The 21,900-nt window shown below is 39.6% G+C and overlaps 1 protein-coding gene across 3 annotated transcripts; it reads right to left on the bottom strand.

Annotated features, from left to right (window-relative positions):
- Positions 1-1,766: 1,766 nt before the first annotated feature.
- golga2 (golgin A2) lies at positions 1,767-21,510 on the bottom strand (the record flags this gene model as incomplete). 3 transcript variants are annotated; one of them, XM_083902487.1, is made up of 28 exons in its annotated part: positions 1,767-5,070; positions 5,836-6,022; positions 6,152-6,258; positions 7,244-7,405; positions 7,506-7,917; positions 8,045-8,136; positions 9,077-9,179; positions 9,641-9,775; positions 9,836-9,865; positions 9,979-10,092; positions 10,582-10,800; positions 10,886-11,028; positions 11,636-11,723; positions 12,197-12,304; positions 12,843-12,932; positions 13,037-13,178; positions 13,514-13,572; positions 13,760-13,866; positions 14,018-14,111; positions 14,230-14,292; positions 14,422-14,460; positions 15,325-15,405; positions 16,127-16,186; positions 16,592-16,655; positions 16,814-16,860; positions 18,132-18,200; positions 19,888-20,037; positions 21,463-21,510. In XM_083902487.1, 28 exons carry the CDS (start codon positions 21,508-21,510, stop codon positions 4,802-4,804), a joined length of 3,282 nt encoding a protein of 1,093 aa, XP_083758613.1. In that variant the 3' UTR covers positions 1,767-4,801. The 3 variants fall into 3 exon arrangements, with proteins under 3 accessions (XP_083758613.1, XP_083758612.1, XP_083758611.1); XM_083902486.1 differs by having other exon boundaries at positions 7,244-7,402; positions 9,641-9,865; XM_083902485.1 differs by having other exon boundaries at positions 9,641-9,865.
- Positions 21,511-21,900: the final 390 nt, after the last annotated feature.

The raw sequence follows: 21,900 nt of genomic DNA on the forward strand, positions 1-21,900 counted from the left end.
TTATTTAGTCATGGACCTATCTTAATTGCAATGATTCTGTATATGTGTAGTGTATCTAATGAGACTCGTCTTGAGAATGTAGTCTGCAAAGTATGGGATTGCTGAATATTTAAGTGATTATGAATACAGTGAGTATCTGTATAAGGAAATAATATTTAAAAGAAAAAGAAATATATGATACAGTGATGTGTACAGGTGCCTGCAGGTTGTTTGATACTTGTGGCCGAGAGGTTTTTTTCTTTCTTTGTTTTTCTTTGTCTCTCCCCTTCTTTCTTTCTATGTGTGTGTGTGTGTGTGTAGAGGAGCAGGTGTGTGTGTGTGTGTGTGTGTCCAGCTCCTGCGTTCTGTTCAAATTGACCTGATATAAAGGAAAAACAAAAAAGGACGACTGTACTCGGCAAGACTGCTGTGCTTAAGTGTCAACACATTAAAACCTCAGTTTACTGAAAAGAGCTTCATCTGTCGTTTGTCCCACAACTGGAAAAAGGTGACATCAGGAATTTTGCATCAAACATATGATGGATAACGTGCGCAAAGTTAAGACAAATTATGACAAAATTAGCAGGGATACTGGATTAAAAGTACAAGTATTTTACCAGAAAATGACTTTGGTAGAAGTTGATGTCATTTTTTAATCATAGTACTTCAGTAAAAGTCTTTTACAGTATTTTACAGTTTCAAAAGTGAGGAGGAGATTGAGCCATGTTCCTTGAGCAAGTCGAAAAGCTCTATAAAAATACAGACCATTACCAACTCTTCTTCTGCTGAATTTATTTGGTAGTAACGGGTAACAAAGATTGTCGGAGGAAATGTAGTGGAGTAAAAGTTGCTAGAAATACAAATACACTGAAAATTACATGTACAATAATATAAAACAAAGCCAATTCTGGTCTCTGGGTTAAAGCTGGTAACCCCTGACATGTGACATAATAAATAAATTATTAATAATCTTGGCTATTAATGCAAGAAATAAACATACATTTATTATTATTTAAAACTAAGTTTTGACTCATCAATGAAATAGTCCTTAATTCATTGGCTACCAATGACATATATAGACGTCAATTCAAATACAACAGTTCACTGCCAGTGACGTCTGATAAAAGAAGAGTCTCTACTCTTTCCTTTGGTAGTTTTGGTGTTTACATCGTCATAGAACACACCGTTTTGTGGGTCTTGGAAAATCAGTCAAAAACGTGAACGTGTGAAACGGTTGGCAGCCAATGAGTTAATCATGAAATTACTACTTGGATGTAGTTCAAGATGAATGGAAATTAAGAATAAAAACAGGTATTTATTCACAATGTTCGAATCGATTATTCGGTTGGTCCATAAAATGTCAGAAAATGTTAAAAAACGTTGATCAGTGTTGGTCAAACCTGGAAATGACAATGTTCTTGAATGTCTTCAAATGATGATTCAGTTTTAATGATTTCTTTGTTCTGTGGAGCAAAAAAAACAAAGAAACTATTCACATTTAAGAGGAATCCGTAATCTTGTTTTAATCATGAAAAAAGCTTCAAACCGATGAATCGATTATCAAAATAGTTGACGATTAATTTAGTTATCGATTAATAATTGATGAATTGTTTCAGCTCTGGTTGGATCATAACTGACAAAAGTGATTCACCTTTCTTATTAGACAATTTAGATGTTGTACAAGTTTCTGTTATTGCTACAAACACATATCTGCCGTTTACGTGAAGAGTTTTCAGTATTTATAAAAATAACAAAGAAATTCAGGAGGTTGTGTTTGAGTTGCTCAATCAGTTTTATTCTGGAGAAAGGGAGAAATAATTACTCAAGGAAAGAAAACAATCAGAAAGCTTCCATGTGAAGCAGCCCTCAGTCAAATCAGTCCTCTGAACAATCCTTCATTTCCACCCGACAGTCGATGTTTTTTCTTATCTTTTTTACATTAAAAGCGATTAGTTCAGACACTATCTTACTTCAAATAAATATATTTGCTTTTCTATTTCCATCTTTGTATTAAATCAATCACAGCCAGTCAGGAACCACCTCCACCCCCCCGTCTGTCAACACACACGCACACACACTCAGCAACCACCCCCCTCCAAACACACTGACGCACACATCAGGCATAATGAATATACAATATGTTACACAGTTACAGTATGTACACTGCCTCTTTAACAGTAAAGACAAATAAATGCTTCTATTTTCTTTCAATCACGGAAGTCGTTTGATTCAAAGCCTTTTCATCTCTTATTTTACAAGCCCCGAAAACACCACTAAAAGGATTTTATAGTATAGTATATATATTTATATGTACCTCATGGTCTTACCACTCCCAAAGCAAACACAAGAGTATTTGTGGCACGTTTCAATGGAAACCAAAAAAAAAAAAGTGACTGAATGCTAATAAGCAATATTTAAAACATACAATTAGTGGAAGCAAATGTATTCAGGAACCACACGTTCCTTACTGAAGTGCTGTGTGGTTCAAGTACAATTTTAATGGCCGAACGTAACACCACGGTCAGCACCGCCGCCGCTGCTGCTTTTCCATCCCGTCATAAATATCAAGTGTGCAAACAGACGACTTCATAAAACATGGAATTCTCCTCAAAGTAAACCCGGGAAGTAAAGGGTGTGATTTCACTCCCCGTAAAAACAGACTTCATAGCCCACGTCATTTGACGTAAAAACGGAGGAAATGAGCAAAGACAAAGACCTTGGGTTATTTCAGTAGCTGTAAAAAAAAGGAGAGTTGACAATGCCTCTGATAAAGAGAAAGATTTCTCTTTTATTTAATGCTTGAAGGAGACTTTACTCAAGCATTGATAGAACGTGGGAATAACAATTTATGAACTTTAGTTCTCTGATTTTGGAAATACAGTTGTTCTGATTGGTCCCACAACTTATTTTTTGGGAATGACACCATGACCTCTTGAATTATCAGTGTCAATGATATCTCCTTCTCACGCACACATGCACGCAAATTAAATTAACTTGCTTCAAGTGGAACCCTCAGCAGGAGAGCGAGGCATCATAGGATTCCAGTTTCACTCGATGGGAGAAACGGAGATGACTGAGAAGCTCTGTACAGATTTAGTGCAATCATACTTAGTATTATAAACTGAAGGGAATCTACACGGAAGGTACAATAGATGCTGTAAAGCACACACACACACACAGTCCAGTTGTAAAGGATATGCACAAATTCATCTTCGATGTAACAGTAAAGAACAGCCTCAGACCACGGTATTAACGTTTATCCTCAGTGATCCGAACTCATGGATCTTGGATCTTAATACCAGGTCTCAACGGGGTCTTATGAGACCCCATGAGCCACAAAAGAAAATGGAGGGAGATTGAAAAAAAAAAAAAATGGAGGGGGAATGATGTATGTAATGTGTGACGGAAGTGAGACGCAAATTTGTAACAGCACAAAGTACTGAACGAACGAGCCGAACTGTGCCTATACAACTTTACCAGCATACACTACCGTTCAAAAGTTTGGGGTCACTTAGAAATGTCCTTATTTTTGAAGGAAAAGCACTTTTCTTTCAATGAATATAACATTAAATGAATCAGAAATACCCTCTATACATTGTTAATGTGGTAAATGACTATTCTAGCTGCAAACGTCTGGTTTTTAATGGAATATGTACATAGGTGTATGGAGGCTCATTTCCAGTGTTCTAATGGTACATTGTGTTTACTAATTGCGTTAGAAGGCTATTGGATGATTAGAAAACCCTTGTGCAATGATGTTAGCACAGCTGAGTAGTTTTGCTGGTTATTTAACACACATAAAAATCATTATTTCTTATCTTGTCAATGTCTTGACTTTATTTTCTATTCATTTTGCAACTCTTTTGATGAATAAGAGTGTGACTTTTAATGCAAAACACACACAAAAAAAATGTATAGGTGACCCCAAACATTTGAACGGTAGCATACTTCCTGTAACTTTTTCAAATACTGAACCTCATCACCTGGAAACACTGATGGAAACACTCAAGAAACAACTTGGTGAAACAGAAACTAACGTTTTCTTCATGGGGGTCTTTGAATTGCGTCACTGAATCAGGTTTCTCTTTTCCCCTACACACATGAACACATTGCCCTGTGTAAGCATGTTGCATTTTTCAGTGTCTGGAGAAATAAAAAAGACTGCATCAACCTGCAAAAACCTGCCTCTGTCTCCCTCAATCTGATCAATCTACACGTTGAAACAGTGACTACTACAGTTTAACATGTTTCTCTGTTCCTTTATTGACTCCACTTCTCCACATCTCACTATGTCACTATAACACCTTTGCTGCATCTTTTGTCCTCCTTTATCTGAACACTACACAATCTGACAGATAAATATTTGGGCGATTACATTCACAAGTGATGCACTGTGTTTTTTTTTTGGCGTGTGTACAGTGAATTGTGTAAAAACTGAGTACTTTGCAGTAAGAAACACAATTGCGCACACAAAACAGGACTGTGAGTTTTCTGACAGCTCTTTAAGTACTGTATCAGCAAGGGGAGAGAATACAGAGCCCCTTTATTGCACTTATGTGTAAGACGGGAGATTGAATGGGGAATAAAAGTGTGGTAAAGGGAGATGAGTAATCAGATTGTGTCTATGAATACTGATTATCACCTCTCTCTGGGTGTCATGGAGAAAATACTCTGTTTTTTCCACCCATGCACACGTTCATGATGACACAGAACAAAGGGAGGGGCATTTTAATGTAACTGGGTCAAAGACATTCTTCCATCTGTGTCCAACGCATGTCTCACACAAACACACACTTTGTCTCTCACACACCACCCCCCACACTCACACCACCAAGATCTTAACTTCATCCTGCTCATCGGGCCGGTAAAAGAAGGGGATGCAGGGGTTCTCTCCGAGGAACGGGGCCGATCTCAGCAACCCCTGTGGGTTCTGGATCTCCTGCAGCAGCTGCATGATCTGCTGGGCTGTGCCGTCCTCTTTGGGCACCAGGGGCTTGGAGTCGGTCTGGACTGATCCCATCAAATGGGTCTGGGATGATGAGGCCTCCAGGCCTGCGGAAGGCTCTGACAGAGGAATGACCTCCATGGCTTCTGCAAGCCGACAAACAGAAGAGGCGACAGTGGTGTTTTTATAGAAAGAAAAGGATCGTGACACTTTATTGCCGGCATAAGTACAACTCTGGAACAGTTTCCTGCTGCAAATCAGCTCCTGGGCACGACTCGACGACAAAGAAAAAAGATGGAACACTTTGAGTTGTGAATTGAGAATGCATTTAACCCCCGTTATCCCTCCTTCATAACTGATCAATGTGAAAATGTTCACAATCTTGATTGATTTAGAAACACTGATGAAAAAACTGCAAATGAAAAGTGCTGTTGTACAAGTTCATAACTAGAACTTCAACGAACGATTCTTTTCGTAATCGATTAATCTGTTGATTTTTTCTCGATTAATCTGTCGATTATTTTCTTGATTAATCGTTTGGTCCATAAAATGCCAGAAAATGTTAAAAAAAAGTCGATCAGTGTTTGTCAAACCTAGAAATGACGATGACAAATGCCTTGTTTTGTCCACAAACCAAAATGATTCAGTTTTAATGATTTCTTTGTTATGTGCAGCAAAGAGACGAAGAAAATATTCACATTTAAGAAGCTAAAACAATTAGAAATCTTGTTTTAATGATGAAAAAATTGATTACTAATTAATATTCAATGCATTGTTTCTGCTCTTTTTGTAACCTAGTTATGGTGAGCTAGGTCCCCTTTGAAAAAATACATTTTGATCTTGAGGGATTTCCAGAATAGAGGATAAGGATAAACAAAAGAAATAATAGGATGCATGACTGCTGTGCTTACCCTCTCCGCTGACAGCGTTCAGCTCCATGCCTGCATCAGCTTGGTGCTCGGGATGAGTGTGATCATCCATAAGAGGCACCAGGTCGGGGTTCGCGGTGCCGGCTACGGCTCCGGCGTAACGACTGTACCAACCGTTCCTCTCAGCCACCAGCCTCATCACCAAATCCTGCAGCTCTGCCAGCTTTGCCTGATGCACAGAAGAGACACGACAACACAGGACGATCAGTTTGTGGGAGAACATGAACATTTAATGATTTGTGGGGGTGGGGGGGGAGAGAATAAATGTGATGCTCCACAGAAAACAAGCAGAATCTACCTTCATCTCCTCCTTGTCCTGGGCCAGCATGCTGATGTACTGCTCCTTCTCCTGGTGTTTCTGCTTCATGATGGCTCGCTGATTCTGGTACAGTGCAATGTACTCTCCTGGAATGATGGAAAAAAACATTGTGGCATCACAAAGTTACACATTGATGAATTGAAGAATTTCTGTCACTTTGTTCGAGATAGAAAGTCAAAGCAACCAAAAAACATAACTTACACAAGGTATATGCAGGAATCAATTAATTTGTTCATTTCAATACCTTTTAAAGACTTTTTCAAGACCTTCTCAAAATATTTTAATACTTCAAGTGTCATCGGCAACAGTTAATAGCCAAAACGGTTTTAGTTTGCGATTCAATCTGTAGAGCACAACCATACACAGGAACTCATAAGCTGGAAAGGAACAAAGCTCGAAAGAATAAATTAAACCAAAGGCATGGTTTTTAAAATAAACAACAAGTAACACTTTGACTCAAGCATTCAGGATTTTGGAGTTTATTTCGTGCGATTTCGGATATTATTTCGCGCCAGGAGGAACGCTTTCACTGTCGCAATATTCTTAATATCACGTGTACGTGCGCTGCCCTGAGCGATCTTGCAGGGCGAGCATGCCAGTGCATCGTTGTTTTTAACAAACGCGGGGAGGAAAATAAATACATTCATGCATACTTTTTGCAGTCAAAATATGGATAAAAATTGAATACCTCATGAAATCGCGATTAAGACTTTTTAAGACCCCGGGGACACCCTGTAACCGTACAACACTAACAGTGTTTCGGGCTGTCACAGTAACACTATAATCCAGTTGATATTTACAGCACTCGGCCGAGGTTTGCGTTACTCTTATTAACTTGATGTGTGGCACATAAATTCACATACGAAGGAATGATTCACTTTCACTGAGCTTCAATGGAAAATTGCTTTTCCCCCTCAGTCTCATGTCCATAAAGTGAAACACAACTGTGAAAGTGCACAACATAAACACTTAACATCCACTGTTACACAATGTCACACTAAATGGGGAGATATCAGTAATACTAATAATTCCACATACACCACAACCCTACTGATTTCTCGTCGTTCTCACCTATTGTGTCGGTCTCTCCGGACAGCTGGATGCAGCGGTGTTCCAGCTCCTCCACCCTCTCCCTCAGATCAGCCTTCTCCTGCATGAGGGAGGTGAAACGGTGCTGAAGCTTCTCCATGGCAGCTTGTAGGGCCTGATGAACTTCCACAGGCACTCCTCCTTCTAGGCCAAAGAGTATGCATTACAAATCACATCCTGCGTACGACACATGAACTTGTTCTATACTTGTACTCATGTACCAAACAAGGTGATTGTTCTTCACCTGAATGCTCATGACCATGTTCACAGTGGCTGTGATGGTGACCCTGAGTGTGATCGTGATCATGTTGATGGTCGTGATCATGTTGATGGTCGTGATCATGTTGATGGTCGTGATCGTGACCATGTTGATGATCGTGATCGTGACCATGTTGATGGTCGTGATTGTGACCATGTTGATGATCGTGATCGTGACCATGTTGATGGTCGTGATCGTGATCATGTTGATGGTTGTGATCGTGATCATGTTGATGGTCGTGATCATGTTTGTGGCTGTGGTATTGGTGTTCGTGGCTGAGGGCCACGGTGGCCTGGTGCCGGGCCGCCATGTGGAGCCTGTGTTCCTCTTCGAGTAGCCTTCTGGCCTCGTCCCTCTCCGCCTCCAAATGAGCCAGAGCTCCACGGATAAAGTCCTCCTGCAGGAGGACAGGACATCAGTTTATTTAAAAAAAATAAAATAAAAAAAAATAAAATAAAAAATCAAGAATGGCTCATTTACAGCATGCAAAGTAAAGGCTCTGAACAGCTCATCACCCTCCTCACCATCTCTTTCTGGCTTTCAAAATCCTCAGGTATAACAATGGAGGAGGACTTCTTTGGGCTCTCTTCCAGCGACTGACTTTCCACTCCATCTCCTAAATTACATTATGACAAATTAAAAGAGTTGGACTTTTATAAATATAATTTCCAATTTCTTAAATGTGTGCTTCCAACCTTTAACAATACTTGGTCACATTCACAGTGTGGGTTTAGAGCAGGTATTTACCATCAACTAATATTGTCCTGCCACAAATCTATGTACAGTTCTCATGATATGTGTTCTCTAAATTGAACTGCTGGTGCGACACTACCGTTCAAAAGTTTGGGGTCACTTAGAAATGTCCTTATTTTTTAAGGAAAATCACTTTTTTTCAATGAATATAACATTAAATGAATCAGAAATACATTCTATACATTGTTAATGTGGTAAACGACTATTCTAGCTGCAAACGTCTGGTTTTTAATGGAATATGTATATAGGTGTATAGAGGCCCATTTCCAGCAACCATCTCTCCAAATGTTCTCTGTTCTAATGGTACATTGTGTTTGCTAATCGCATTAGAAGGCTATTGGATGATTAGAAAACCCTTGAAAACCCTTGTGCAATGATTTTAGCACAGCTGAAAACAGTTTTGCTGGTTCTTTGACAAAAGGGCAAACATTTTATTTTGAATAAAAATCATTATTTCTAATCATAGTATCGAATCCTAACATCTTGACTATATTTTTTATTAATTTTGCAACTCTTTTGATGAAAAAGTGTGACTTTTAATGGAAAATACAACCAAAATTGTATAGGTGACCCCAAACTTTTGAATGGTAGTGTATATGTTCTTGAACTGCTGGTGCTATATGTACCCTTATTTCTTGAGAAAGAAGTTACAGTTTCTATTTCCTAGAATATCGCTTCATTTCCCTCAAAATAAATATGAAATAACAAGTGACTGAATTCCAAATGAAAGCCACAAAAACAAAAATAAAGCAAGGCACTTGTCAGTGACAATAAATTAAAAATTGGGAAAAGGCAAACCCTACCTTGGTCTCTTGATGAAGATGATGCGAGAGCTGAGCTGTTAAGAAGTTCCCTCACCTCAGCCTTCAGCTGCTCATTGTCTCTGACTAACTTCTCCAAATGGTCCTGTAGGGGGCGACAGGGAGTCATTTAAAACAGTGACAGAAGGTCAAGTTTTACAGCACGTTCATAGTATTGAGGTACTTTTGCTCTGAAATTATTATTATTTATAACTCTCATTGTGTCACAGGCTCATATTAAAACATTTGAAGCAAAGTGTTTCTTTTCCATCTGTAAGTGGACGATATTTACTACACACTTATATCAGAATGTGTTGGCGCTAAATAGTCTTTGATTGAAGATGAGGTCTATGAATCGTCAACTATTTTTCATTATTAAAACAAGATTTCTGATTGTTTTAGCTCCTTAAATGTGAATATTTTCTTTGTTTCTTTGCTCCACATAACAAAGAAATCATTAAAACTGAATCATTTTGGTTTGAGGGCAAAACAAGACATTCGAGAACATCGTCATTTCTAGGTTTGAAAATAATCGAAACATTAATCGACTTGCAGCTCTACACGCACCTGCGTTTGCTTGAGCTGACCGTGACTGATCTCCAGCTGTGTACGACCATGGGTTTCGTCATGCTGCAGCCGGTCCATCAGCTGACACTGCTGCAGATACTGCTGGTGGAGCTGCTCTCTCTCCGAGACCAGGCCCTGGTAGGCGGCATAGTACTGCTGCAGGTGAGCCACGACCTGGTCCCTCTGCGCCATCACACCCTGACTCTCCTGACCTTTCAATTCCAGCTGGAAGCGGGAGAATGATGGAGGTGGAGAAAGCATTTGTTTATCTCTTTCTGTGGAAGCCACTATCACATTATCGTCAAATCTGCACAAGTGGTGTATGCAAGTGACCGTACCTGCTCCTTAACATTGTGCAGTTCCTCTTGCAGTTCACCCATTCTGCGAGCCAGCTCCTTTTTCACGTGTTGCTCTGACTGGATGGCGGTGGTCAGCTCCATGTTCTCATTAGTCTGTACAAATGAAACAGAAACTTTGGCTTAAGGCACTGATGAAACTGCAATCAGGCCAAGAGGACGCAGGAAAATGAATACGGTTATAGCAATTTCGAAAGAAGTCAGTTAAGTTTTTATTCATCATAAGAGTTGCAAAATGAATAGAAAAATAAAGTCAAGACATTGACAAGATTAGAAATAATGATTTTTATTCAAAATAATAATTTTGCCCTTTCGTCAAAGAACCAGCAAAACTGTTTTCAGCTGTGCTAACATCATTGCACAAGGGTTTTCAAGGGTTTTCTTATCATCCAATAGCCTTCTAACGCGGTTAGCAAACACAATGTACTATTAGAACACTGGAGAGATGGTTGCTGGAAATGGGCCTCTAGGACATTTCTACAGTAAGTGACCCCAAACTTTTGAATGGTCGTGTAGATTAATAGCTTGTTTTTTCTTTTTCTTTTTTTTTTTTTTAAAAGAGGACACTGAGATTTTCATCCTTACCAGTTGGACAAAACCGTTCTGCAGTTCAGCCAGCTGATCCTTCAGTGTGCGGTTTTGGGTGAGAGCGCGGCTTATCGTGGCCTTGTCTGACTGAACGTCCTCCAACATTTGCCGGCGATCCGCTGCCTCCTCGGTTTGGGTCTCCACCTGCCGCTCCATCTCCCCGAGACGCGTCTCCTGCTCTGCACAGAGGTGGCTCAGCTGCTCGTTGTCTCTCAGCTAGGTGGGAAGAAAATGACAGAGGTGAGGTGGAACAACTGGGTTAGGGTTAGGCTCACATAAAGTAACACAAGGTAATGCCTACCTGTGCTTGATACTGTGCAGCAAGAGCTTCTTTCTCTTGCTGTATTCTGTTGAGGTTCTCCTCCAGCGCCAGCTCATTCTCTGACGGCCCTGAGGGCTGAGCCTCTGCATTATCCTGAGGATCTTTCTCCTGGGACAATAATGCTGTCGGGAAGAGAAGGAGTGGGATGTTCTCAAGTGTACAAACATTGCCACAGAGAAATACATTAACGGTAGCTGTGCCGTCTGCATGTGCACAGCAACTACACTACAGTTACTACATTCAAATTCCAAAAACAGCGGTCTTTTAGGTTTCGTTTTCTAACGTAAATGGCAACCCGTGGTTGCTCGGCAGCTGAGACTCTACTGACTGCAATGATTTATTGTAAAATATTTATTTTGATGCAAATATTTTGGCTGTACTGTTGTTGTTGGTGAGTTCAGTTTGTTATATGAACATTATTCCTGAGTCTCTGTGACATATTAGGAAGATTTTATGGCCAGTTGCTTTAGATTTATTACATAATGCGCCTTTAACAGTAAGTATAATCAAGCAAATCACATCACTTAAAAACTCCTGAAGAATAAGTCTATTCCAATCTTTTTTTTGCCATCTGAAGTACTTTGCTTGATCCAACAACCTCATGAATCAGGCGTATACTGCTCAAAGATCTGTGGAGATCCATTCATCGTTTTGTTAGGTAATCATGTCAGGCTTTTGAAGTACAAAAACTGGCGAGAAAAGAGAAGAAGCAGGCGATTTGAGCAATACCTGCATTATTTTTCAGGTCCGTGATGCTGGCCTCCAGCTCCTGGACTCGATTGATGTTCCTGTCCCTCTCCTCTGCGACCAACGACACCTGTACAGACATGAGTCAAGTTAATTTCAATACCTTTTTAAGATTTTTTCAAGACCTTCTCAAAGTATTTTAAGACCTTCTCGCCACTTCAAGCTGTAATCAGCAACACAACAAATTTAACTTAATTTAACGTTTTAGTTTGCAAATAAATCTATAGAGCACAACTATACACAGGAACTCCTAAGCTGGAAAGGAACAAAGCTCAAAAGAATAAATTAAATCAATGGCGGGGTTTATTAAAATAAAAAACAGGTAACACTTTGACTCAAATATTCACAATTTTGGACTTTATTTCGTGCAATTTCAGAGATTATTTTGCGCCAGGAGGAGCGCGGCCCGAGCCGATCTCGCAGGGCAAGCAAAATTGTTGTTTTTAATAAACGAGGGAAAAATAAATACATTCATGCATACTTTTTGCACTCAAACTCTTTCTTTTCTTAGCTACAACAAAATAAAGTTGGTGAATGGTTAACCTGTGTTAGCAGCTGTTCCGTTTTGTCCTTCCACACACGGCCCTCCTGCTGGATCTGCTCTGCGTAGCAGTCCCTCTCCGTTTTCAGCTGGGAAAGAGACTCCATCAGCTGCAACATCACAAAGTAAAGGGGGAAAATTAGTTTTACAAGACCTGGTGATAATTAAGAGTTAAACAGAGGAGAGTTCAGACCAATGTGATTCATTTTGAGAAAGATATGATACTGACAGGTAAGATGAAGGACATACACTACTGTTCAAAAGTTTGGGGTCACTTAGAAATGTCCTTATTTCTGAAGGAAAATCACTTTTTTTCCAATCATAAATACACTCTATACATTGTAAATGTGGTAAACGACTATTCTAGCTGTAAACATCTGGTTTTTAATGGAATATGTGCATTATGTGTTTTGAGGCCCATTTCCAGCAATCATCTCACAGTTCTTTGATGAAAAATATCATCATTATTTCTAATCTTGTCAATGTCTTGACTATATTTTCCATTCATTTTGCAACTCTTTTGATGAAAAAGTGTGACTTTTAATGGAAAACACAACAAAAAGTTGTATAGGTGACCCCAAACTATATGTACATAGGTGTATAGAGGCCCATTTCCAGCAACCATCTCTCAGGTTCCTGCAAACAAACCTGATGATTGTGTGTCTCCAGTTGCTGTTTCTCTTCCAATAGTGACTGGACCTGCTGGTTGACAATGCTAGGATCTGACTGATTGGAGCACTGTAGACAGACAAAATGAAGGAAAACGCAGGTGAGCGTGAAGAAAATGAACAGGAGTTTAAATGTATGTTTGGTGCAAAAACTATGAGCTTTGTGTCACGCACCTGTTGCAACATAAGGTCAGACATCTCCAGTCTTTTGCGCAGATCTTCCACCTCTAGCCTCATCGCTCCATTCTCCCGCGTCATCAGTTTCAACTGCTCGGACAATTCTGAGCTCTGCTGCTTTGACTCATCGCTCACATTGCTGCCAACATAAACACAAGATGCAGATTGGTCATCGTTTCTAACAGACCACATTCTAAAAGCGCTCAGGAGATGTGCCGGTGCCATGTGTTGCTTTATGTTCTTCTGTGAGAATCATATTCCAATCCAATCCAACTTCAGAGAAAAATAAATAAAACAAATAATGCATAAAAGCGTGTGACCTAATAGACCTATGAACAAACAATAAAATACTGTAGAAAATATAAAAACAACACAAATAAACAGGTCATAGAATAAATCTATAAAAAAGATTAAAAAAATAAAAAAATAAAAATGGGTTTTAAGGTGCGTGTGTGGTAGGATAAAGTGACTTACTTTACTCTAAACACCTCTAGCCTCAGGGTGTCTCTCTCTTTTTCAAGCTCTTTGTTGTGCTGAAGATTAAAACAAACAAAAAAAAACATATTAAAGTCAACCGACAGCAGCATTTCTTTTTAAACTGAAACAAAGGATGTAGAAGATGCTTTTGGGCAAGGCAGCCTATCTGAATTACATGCATGCAGACGCTTTTTTACCTGCAATATGCCTTACTAATTTTAGTATAATGACTCGACTACCAACCTTTTCAAATTGTTTCTGCTGTGATGAAACAGAAGAGAGCGTACGCTCCAGCTCGGACACTCTCTGCTTTGTTGACTGTAGGCGGCTGTTCAGCTCCTCTGCATCAGCTATGCATGCGCAGAAATACACAAACAGGGACACACAATACTGTTAATGGCCTTGCTTTGGGGGGTAAAGGCTCACTAAGATGAGACATGTTCATTTAAGGTTACTGTATGCACCACTTGTATGAAAAAAAAACAAAAAAAACAAACAGACCAGCTTTTTGTCGTGCAGCCTGTTGTGTGTATTGTAGTGCAGTTTGTAGCTCTGATTTCTCCGATACCAGTATACCAATCGTCTGGATGTGAACCTGCGAGGAGGACAGGCAAACTGGATTACAAAGTTTTAATAAATGTTTGTCAAGCGGTGTAATCAGAGGACGGTTGAGGAGAGGAAGATGTACGCTCTATCTTGGTTTGAGAAGTTACCTGTAATTGCTCCCGCATGGCTCCCTGCTCTTTTGAAAATCTCTGCTCAAATTCTTTTCTCTCCTGAAGGAAGGGGGGGGGGGGAGAATAGGAATGGCCAAGCAGGAAGTAAAGAGTTCAGTGGACTGGAAAACATGATGACAGGAATGAACAAGACAGATAAGCAAGACAGAGGGGGAACAAAAATGTTACCTTTTGTAGCTGGTCTGTGAGCTCCTGCGATTGCTGTGCCTGCCAGATCAACAGGATATCATTTTCAGTTAGGGAAAGAACATTGTAACACGATACTGTAAAACAGAACAAACATTGTGGCACAAAAACAAACCTAATCTGTATTGCAGGGAGGATAGGGAAGGGGGTTTAAATAGTGAACCTGGTGTGTTGAATATTTATGCTTTCAGTGTTGATATATATGTTTTTCATATGCATAAAAATGTATTGTTGTTAGTACACTACCGATCAAAAGTTGTCCTTATTTTTGAAGGAAAAGCACTTTTTTCAATGAATATAACATTAAATGAATCTCTATTCATTGTTAATGTGGTAAACGACTATTCTAGCTTCAAACGTCTACTTTTTAATGGAATATGTACATAGGTGTATAGAGGCCCATTTCCAGCAACCACCTCTCCAGTGCTCTAATGGTACATTGCGTTTGCTAATCACAGTTAGAAGTTAGAAGGCTATTGGATGATTAGAATACTCTTATGCAATTATGTTAGCACAGCTGAAAACAGTTTTGCTGGTTCTTGATGAAAGGGCAAATTTTTATTTGGAATAATTTTGCAACTCTTTTGATGAATAACAGTGTGACTTTTAATGGAAAATACAAGCAAATTGTATAGGTGACCCCAAACTTTTGAACGGTAGTGTATTTTAAATTATTTTCAGCTGTGATAAAAAATACATTTTTATGAACCTGAAAGAAAGATAAATACATAACATGAATTTATGAATGAGAACATGTAGCGTGTGGTTAATAAAGGTGACGTATAAGATGCAAACAGAACATGCACTGACATGGTAATAATAAACTGCAGTCAAGCAGTAAGAGATCACACAGAGGTATGCAAAAAGACACACACAGCCGCTTACCAGCTGGTCTAGCTGGGTATTGAGCTGAGAGTTTGTTACGGTGGTGGACTCCAGGGCAGCTGCCAGTTCCTGGTTACGACTCTATCACGTGCACACATGCATCCGGGATAGAAAGAATAGAAAAGAAAAAAAACAAGAGAGAGATAAAGTGTGGTGGCAAAAGTCAAACTAAGAACACATGACAGGAGGGGAGAAAATTAAATGTGAAAGACTGACATGGAGCCTAACAATAGTACCTTTACACGCGAGATACAAATGTTTTACAATAATGAGACGTGACAATACTTGATGGTTGTTAAACCAGTTGAAAACTCCTCAAAAACTCTCATAACCACATACTTGTGATATTTGCATAATGTGGAGAGGATCTACATGAGCTCAGACAACGAGGCATTCCACACAGAGTAGTTGTTAAGATAATATTCTATCACGTAAAGGGGAAAACAGAAGATTCTAGCCCGTACCATAAAGTAACTAACTGTAAAAGAGGAAAACACAATAATACATGACTCATGAAATCGTGTATAGGGTAGACTATGAGGTGGATCAAAGAACATCATGTTGATGGTGAGCTGAGCTTCACTTTATATTGAGCCATGTTGTGATAAAAAAAAATATCATCCAGTTATTTAAAGATGTGATAACATGAAGCCATACAGGACAGTGGAGAAGTATGCATTATGTAGCTAGAGTGCTGTAGATTCCACAGCATGCAGGGTCTACTGTGTGGAGCAACTGACTCCTAGTTTGGTTTTCAAATTTCCAAAAAAGGTCATTAATTCACAAACAATTTCGATCTTACCTCCAGTTCTCTTTCACTGAGGACAGGTGCACCGTCTCCATTCACATACGCAGCAGATGACTGAAAATAGCACAGACCATCATATTAATTCAGACCCAAAAGGTGACCTTAAATTCACAACAATTCATCACAGAGTAGTTTTACTGTTGTGTATAAGTGTAGGCATTCATATAGAAAATAATGCATGTGGCTCAAAGACAAAGGTGCTTCATTATATAAGTCATTTAGGTAAAAAGTCACTAATAAATACTGTGCCCCAGTACATTTTGCTGTTGTCAAAACACATCCCGGTTCAGGGGAAATACCGATTCGAATTTAGGATGTCAGTGTGCTTGAGGCAATTGGGAACATCTTGAAGTTTCGAGTGTGTCCAAGCAATTAACTGATGGAACACTCCCTTGTTGAAAGTTCGCTACGGCTGTCGCGCGTTATTGTTAAAAGCCCACCACAGTATGAAAGTCTTACCTCAGAGACCAGCCCGTTGAGTTGCTGTGAGAGCTGCCGCAGGCTCTCGGTGGAAGACAGTGGTCTGCAGGATAACAGACATTGAGACACAAACACAGACGAACAGAACAAACATTATTATGATTGCAAATAATGTGCAATAAATATGACAACCAAAATGAAAACCTACTTATAGCACTTAATTGAAAAAAGGTCATTATTTAAGGGACACAGGTAGCTCACCTATTTTCCTCTGTGAAACTTTCATTGCCATTGGTATCAGGGTAGTCCTGCAGAGAGAGAGAGAGACAGATCAAACAGAATAGCATTAGAGACGTAAGGGTAAGAAGACCAAGAAGAGAAAGAAGACGATCAAGAAACATGCATCTGTAAGATTAAACAACATGATAACCATAAAAAGAGGATGTGGTGGAACGGTTGATTTTATAATTTTGTTTCGTCACATACATATTTTCGTAAAAATCCATCAGTTAGCAACAAATTCACGAGTCATGATGCTAAGGCCGATCACTGTAGACATGCAGGAATGAGAATTACAAACACAGGAATGAGAATTAAAAAAAACAAGATGAGATAGAGGAAGAAAATGATAGAGACAAAATGACAGAGACACACCTGCACGTCAGTGTTATGACTGGCAGACTCAGTGATATTAGTAGTGTTAGGCACAGCAGGGTTAGACACGGGTGAGCCGTCCTCTAGTAGCTGAGGAACCGAAGATCCCACGGGCTCCACGTCAGCAAAAGTCTGAGGCGACACATACACGAAACACTCAAACACTAGTTTCACGGCAGTAAAATTAGCGGTTGATCATTAATATGAGGCAACAGCAAGACTGCACGGAAGCTGCAAACTTTGTTTGTACATGCACGAAAACAGGTTGAAATGATTAGGTCAGCTTTGACGTTTACACAGAAATACAAATTGAAAGGGGACATAGAAGTACACGTACAAGTACATTTCTTATTTATTTAGATTAAAACTATGCTGCAGAGAAGTAGAACTGAGACTAAACAGTGTAACAAATAACAAATATAAAAAATATATATATATAAAAAAATATTTCTCCATCAGCAACTATGACTTGATGTTAGCATGATATTTGCATTTAAAACAACACCTTTATGACATGATGGAAACCAGGCAAAAAAAAAGGAGAGACAACAACCACAAAAGCAACAACGAAAAGTTAAAAAATGAAAACAGACTTAGAAATATTTCTTGTTTTTCCGGATGCATGTTTGCATGGTGCACACAGGTGCAGATAACACATGCCAAGACTCATACTACCCATTCACTATGCACTGTTTAACTATTTATGCACTCTTGACATGGATTTAAAAGGCAAAGGTCCATTATACAAGAAATCCCACTCAAATTTGATCCAAACCTGTGCTTTCTGGTCTACGTTACATTCAGAATGATTGCACTGGACATCAAAGGGAGGTAAGAATGTGGAAGCGAGACAATGTGATTCACAGCAAAAGTGTGCAGACAGAAAAAAAAACAGGAAAGAGAAAGAGAAAACACAGCAGCTCACCTGACTGTTTCCATAAGAAGGTAGGGCAACTCCATTGCTTTGACTAATTGCTTTCAGAATAGTGTCAAACTACAGGAAAGAAGAAGGAAACAAAGGCGGAGGGTGAAAGATTTGTAAAGGAGGAGAGAATGGTGTGGAAAGTGATAGTGATATAGACACACAAGCACAGAAATGCTGTTGCAAGAAGAAATCTTAGATGGGGAAGGAGTGTTCAGAAAAGAGGATGGCGGGTGATGAGGACAAACTCAGACTTACATGGCCAGTGCTAGAGGTCAGTAAGTATTGACTGCATGTTACAGAACCCTATCTGAAGAAGAATTGCTCATATAAAATGAAATTATATTGAAAGTAGTGGGACAAAACATCAGAAGTGCAGTTCAAAACCAGGCAAAAACAAAGAACTAAAAAAACAAATGTAGCCAAACTCTTGTTTGGTTATGTCCAGTGTCACAGTGTTTGAGGGCAGCCAGCCAACAAAGGACAGAAACGAGACTCGGCAGCAGTGATCCACCACAGATTCCAATTAGGATAAGCGCGTTCTGACTGACATGGTCTGCGAAACAGTGACTGACTGACCCACATGTCTGTCCACTGTGTGCTGGAGTCACATGCCTAATTGTGTGTCCCCACTCAGGCAGTACTTATCAAAAATCAAACAAGAACACTGGCCCTGTTACAACAAATCAAAACAGTCAAACAGTCAAGTCAAAACTATAATCATGACACATCAGTTATCGTTTCTCTTGTTACAATCGTCTAATCCTTCCTCATTCGTCCCCCCGGTGAATCTGAGCAGAAAATAAAAGCAACATCATTCATAGTGTCATAGATCTTCGGGTCATCTTTGCAGCACAAATGTGTCAAATTTGACTTGATTTGACTTTTACTTGTGCTAGCATGCTGTTGCTGCTAGCATGCACAGGAAGACTGTGGTAGTAGGAGACATTATTTTCAACCAATCATTGGCCAGAAAGAAGCAGTGTAAATGTAAACGTAAATGCAGCTTCTGTGTTGTTGGCAGTGTTTGTTTTCTAAAGCCAAGAGGAAAGCATTTGCTTGCCAGTAATCCAGTCTAGGGCTGAACAATTTTGAATAAATATCTAATTGTGATTATTTTGACAGGAAATTAGATTGAGATATGATTTGCGATATCAGAGGGAATCATTATTCTCATTTTCTGTGAGAAACAAAGATGTTCTCTTCAGTCTGTAGAATAATATAATATAAACTAGTAAAGTTGTCTTTATCAATCAAGACAATAATTCATCCAAAATGATATTTTGACACATTTTTGGCTTGAACAAATAATGCGCCTCTTGCAATTTGAAATTTGCAGTAAGCTGTAATGCGATATTGTTAACATTTAAATTTCGATTAATCCAGTCGCATTAGCTCACCCTAGACACAATGTTTTGTGATCACTGCAAGCAAGCCATTGCAAATCATTTGAGTTCAAGTAAAACAAACAATGCAGCACTTAATCAACCAAAACTGATCCCTTTTATCAGATATCCTCCATTTGTATGTCTGCATACAGTCACTGATTGTTTAAACTGTTACAGGATGTATGTGCTCAGTTCCAGACTTATTATAACAGTGGTTTTTACAATCCGCTTACAATCCTGAAAAAAACATGGTTACACTAGGTTTGGCAAACACACATACATCAACTGTAAAGTGCAAAGAATTGACATAATTTGACAAAGAAAAAAGCGACAAGCAAACATATACAAAGAAACGTTTAGAAATGACTTACATTAATTGGAGAGTTTCTATCTGTTGAAGGTGCATTGTACTGGCCCAGACCCTTCCCCTTCCTCTTCTTCTTGGCTGATGCTCCGCCACCACCTCCTCCTTTCTCTACTCCCACACTAGCAGGGGAGCTCTTCTGCTGAAACTCCTTCAGCTGAGCAGCACAATAAATGAGAAAACAACAGCTATTAGCAGGAAAACAAAACCCTACCTGATATACACACACTATACAATTGTCTTTCATCATTCTGCACTGATCCAGCAGTGGCTCTCTGGAATTCTTCCCAAATGTTAATCTTACAGGTATGTGCCTGAGTATTTCTGATCTACTGGAATGTTTACACGCAACCATGTCTAAGATTAAGTGTAGTTATGTATAGTAATCCACCATCAGTGAAGGTCTTGTCAAGCTAAACGAAAAAACAATGAATTTGATCTGAGACAAAGACGGCGATGAATAATAAATACATCAGACAGCTTCTCTTTCAATGGAAGACTGGGACACTAATTACTTACACTTACGTGGACCTGTTTATACAGTGGCTTAGTTCTTAACCAAACAAAATGTTGGGTCTGTTGTGGCAAAGAAACATCATCTATTTGTAGATGGCTCATGTGACAGATGAAGCATACTTTAACAAGCCTGTGTGGGTTTGGCTATGGGGCCTGTGTGGCAGCTGTCGTGTAGGACCAGAGAGAATCACAGGAGGGTGAACTACACGAGCCTCTGCAACACTGAGATTGAATCGCAGAGACATGACAAGTATTAAAACACCGCGTCGACTCAGGGGAGCAAATAAAATGCTGACGAGTCATTTCCCCGCAGCTAACACTTCACAGTTGCTAAGGCCATCTTTCTGATCAACCACACAGCATAATTAGCTAACGCTAAAGCTCACAGCGGGACAGGGAAGGGGTGTCAGCTGTCAAAACAAGTCCCCGTCATTCTATCCAGCTAACTGAGCTAAAATGCTAACACAGTATTTGCTTCACTCTATGATTTCATTTGGTTCGCCGTTTGTTTTCTCAGACAACAGAGACATAACGTGAGACAAAACAGAATGCTGCCCGTCTGCTCTACCAATGTGACAACCTTTACGTTCACAAATGACCAAGTGATAATTAGCCGAGTTGCTAAATGCTAACATTACCCTGACATCTTTAGCACGTTAAGGTCTGCTAATAACTGAATTTGAACGTTAGCAAATAAGACACGTGAACGCAATGGGTCAATGGAGATCGGTGAATTAAAATCACTGACTGGTGAAACGGTGACGGGGGTGTAAATACAATTACAAGTACTCAAAACAGCCTCCATAATATGGAGAAAGTTAATGCTATCAGTAAAGGCCCCAAAGAAGCAGTGGTCTTTCCTGCTCCATGAAGCCTCCGGGGGAATAGTTTAGAAGGGACAAGCGGAAGCGCAGAGGTCGGACGACGTGTAATGATGACAACACCCCTACTCCGTAAATACATTTGAAACAAAACGAGTATAAACACCAGGGACATAATCGCGCAAACCATAACAGCGTCAGTAATCGCAGCAATAACAAACTAGGTCAGTAGAAATGAACGGTACCTTTTTCTTAGCTGCAGCCAGTTTAATTTGCCTGCTCTGGTCGGCCATCCTGCTGCTCTGCTCCACGGACCAAACCACGTCATCAATGTGGTGCCTGGCGGTGTCGTTCTTCACCTGTAGGGAGCGCAATTCAGGCTGTGGTTCGACATCTACTGCTGTGATCCTCACACAAATTCGTCTGTCCAGGCTCTACAATACACACGCACATACACATGCGCGCACGCACACACACGCACACACACACGCGCAGGACTACTGGTCTTGACAAGGACAGTGTTTTTGCTGTGCAGATGAACATTTATATTTATCATGTAATTCCAACTTCCTTTATTAACAAATAATAGGTTTTGGGTGATGTCTTTGTCAACTTCAAGAGATTGAGCTTTTGAAATTCTTCATCATCATTACATTTGATCTGTCACTTCCTCAAACTCTGTG

Source organism: Microchirus variegatus (assembly GCF_963457635.1).
Source record: "Microchirus variegatus genome assembly, chromosome: 16".
Classification (NCBI taxonomy): domain Eukaryota; kingdom Metazoa; phylum Chordata; class Actinopteri; order Pleuronectiformes; family Soleidae; genus Microchirus; species Microchirus variegatus.